Source organism: Myotis brandtii, unplaced genomic scaffold (assembly GCF_000412655.1).
Source record: "Myotis brandtii unplaced genomic scaffold, ASM41265v1 scaffold630, whole genome shotgun sequence".
Taxonomy (NCBI): domain Eukaryota; kingdom Metazoa; phylum Chordata; class Mammalia; order Chiroptera; family Vespertilionidae; genus Myotis; species Myotis brandtii.
The window spans coordinates 1,487,539-1,490,191 of record NW_005370412.1 but is presented as its reverse complement, the minus strand read 5'-3'; the positions used below and the strand labels follow the sequence as shown (position 1 = coordinate 1,490,191).

At 42.8% G+C, this 2,653-nt stretch overlaps 1 protein-coding gene across 2 annotated transcripts in view; it reads left to right on the top strand.

Annotated features, from left to right (window-relative positions):
* Positions 1–2,653, top strand: part of XPR1 (xenotropic and polytropic retrovirus receptor 1) — a 112,544-nt gene that overhangs the window by 65,445 nt on the left and 44,446 nt on the right. For both annotated transcript variants that reach the window (XM_014528348.1, XM_005880229.2), the window contains one exon: positions 879–1,102. In XM_014528348.1, the coding sequence (XP_014383834.1) occupies positions 879–1,102 (224 nt within the window). The remainder of the gene's footprint in view (positions 1–878; positions 1,103–2,653) is intronic.

Genomic DNA, 2,653 nt, shown 5'->3' with positions numbered 1-2,653 from the left:
TGGCTGCTGGCCGCCATCTTGGCTGACAGTTAATTTGCATAAGGATATGCTGATTAGCCAATGGGAAGGGTAGCGGTCGTACGCTAATTACCATGTTTCTCTTTTATTAGTGTAGATGGATATTTGGGTTATTTCTCTCTCTCTCTCTCTCTCTCTCTCTCTCTCTCTCTCTCTCTCTCTCTTAGTTAATCCTCACCCGAGGTTATTTTTTTAGAGAGACTGGAAGGGAGAGGGGAGAGAGAGAAAGAAACATCGATGTGAGAGAGACACATTGATTGGTTGCCTCTTGCATGCAGCTCGAGCTGGGGCCAGGGATCAAGCCTGCAACTGAGGTACGTGCCCTTGATCAGAATTGAACCCGAGACCCTTCACTCCACGTGCTGAACATTCTAACAACTGAGCAAAACCAACTAGGGCTACTTTTTCACTATTATGAATACTAGTTTGTGTATGTGCATATGTTTTTGTGTGAACATGTGTTTTCAGTTCTCTTGGGTATATATGTAGGAGTGGAATTGCTGGATCTTAAGGTAGCTATGTACAACTTTTGAGAACTTCCAAAATGTTTTCCAAATTACTATGTGGTTGTACTGTTTTGCATTCTTACTCTTAGTGGCTTTTTAAATTCTGTATCTTCATTTGTCAAAAGTAAGGGTACATTTGAGATTTTGTAGGAAGGGAAATGTAGGGTAGATGAAAAGAGGGTGTTGTACCAAAACATTTTTTCCTATCCAGTTCTAAATATTACATGTAACTTTTTCTCTAGAAATTTTAGGGAAACAAATTAGAATGATTAGTAAAAATCCAGACAAGTCAGTAAGAACTTTCACCACCATTTTGATCTTGATGATCGGACAATTCTGTTTTATTTATTATAGAAAAGCTCGCAGAGGCTCAACGCAGGTTTGCTACACTTCAGAATGAACTTCAGTCATCACTGGATGCGCAGAAAGAAAGCACTGGTGTTACTACGCTGCGACAGCGCAGAAAGCCAGTCTTCCATCTGTCCCATGAAGAACGTGTGCAACATAGGAATATTAAAGACCTTAAACTGGCCTTCAGCGAGTTCTACCTCAGTCTTATCCTGCTGCAGAACTATCAGGTACTTAGATTCTTACCGTGGAGAATGAAACTTTTAAATAATTGAGAAATTATAATAAATGGAATTACCTTGAATTATACTAATAGGCCAATCCAAAAAGGGAAATCTTTAGCATGCCATTATTCTTTAGGTGTTTACTGAGATTTCTGATGTTCTTACTGGCTAAAACCATGTTACCAGAGGTTGTAAAGTAGTGTTAATAAGACTTCTATTTTTGAAGATCAGTTTTCTAAAACCTTTTTGTACAATATTCAGAAGTAGCCCTTAACTCAAGGACTAATAGTTTGCTTCCTATATTTAGAGGTATTTCCAGCTCTAATGAGTAAAAATCAGAAATAATGTATGTCTACCCAACCATTGCTGGCTATGTAAGAGCTTCTATATTCCTGCAAGACTATAGCAAAGTTTTCATAACTGCAATTAGATAGTTAACTTTCCAGTTAACACTAACAATATAAAAGATACTGACTTTTTAACTTGCCACTAAGAATCCTTTCAGTTTTATTATTCACAGGCTGCGATATAACTTTTTTTTTAATCTGGTGAAAAAAGAAATTGTCACAGCAAATGTGTATACAGACTGAACATCTAAGCTACTATATCACTTAATATTTTAAAAATCCAATCTGAAAAATCGAGCTACCATCTATGTGAAATTTTGGAAATACAGGGCATTTATTCATTTGTAATTATAGATTTGTTTATTTAGTTAAATCTATAAGGAATTTACTGAAAAACAGATGATTCATTCAATAATAAACATTTAAATTAGGCAAAGCATCTCCCTCATCTTTCCCCCCCTCATCTTTAGAGAGATCTTACGCACTGTACTTTTTTCATTTTATTCTTGTGATTATTACTTCTAATCAGTGGTTACGATCATTATAGGATCATATATATACTAGAGGCCCAATGCATGAAAATTTGTGCAAAAGTAGGCTTTCCTTCCCCCGGCTGCTGGCACCAGATTCCCTCTGGCACCCGGGACCTGGGCTGCTTCCCTCCTCCAGCCGCCCACAGGCACCTGGGACCCGGGCTGCTTCTCTTCTCTGGCTGCCTGCAGGCACCTGGGACCCAGGCTGGCTTCCCTCTGGCCCCAGCTTTGTCAGGAAGGGCGTCCGGAATGACGTCCGGTCTAATTAGCATATTACCCTTTTATTATAGACTAGAGGCCCGGTGCACAAAAATTTGTGCACTCGGGAGGGGGGGGAGGGGGTCCCTCAGCCCATCCTGTGCCCTCTCGCAGTCTGGGACCCCTCAGGAGATAATGACCTGCTGGCTTAGGCCTGCTCCCGGGTGGCAGAGGGCAGGCCCAATCCCTAGGTGCAGCCCCTGGTCAGGCTTAGGGCAGGGCCGATTGGGGAGTTGGGGCGCCGCCCCGTCATGCACAGAGCAGGGCGGATCGGGAGGTTGCGATGCCACCCTCAGTCACGCTCAGGGTAGGGCCGATTGGGGGGTTGGGGCACCGCCCCCTGTCACACTCAAGGCAGGGTCGATGGGGAGGTTGCGGCGCCACCCCCTGTCACACACAGAGCAGGGCCCATCAGGGGG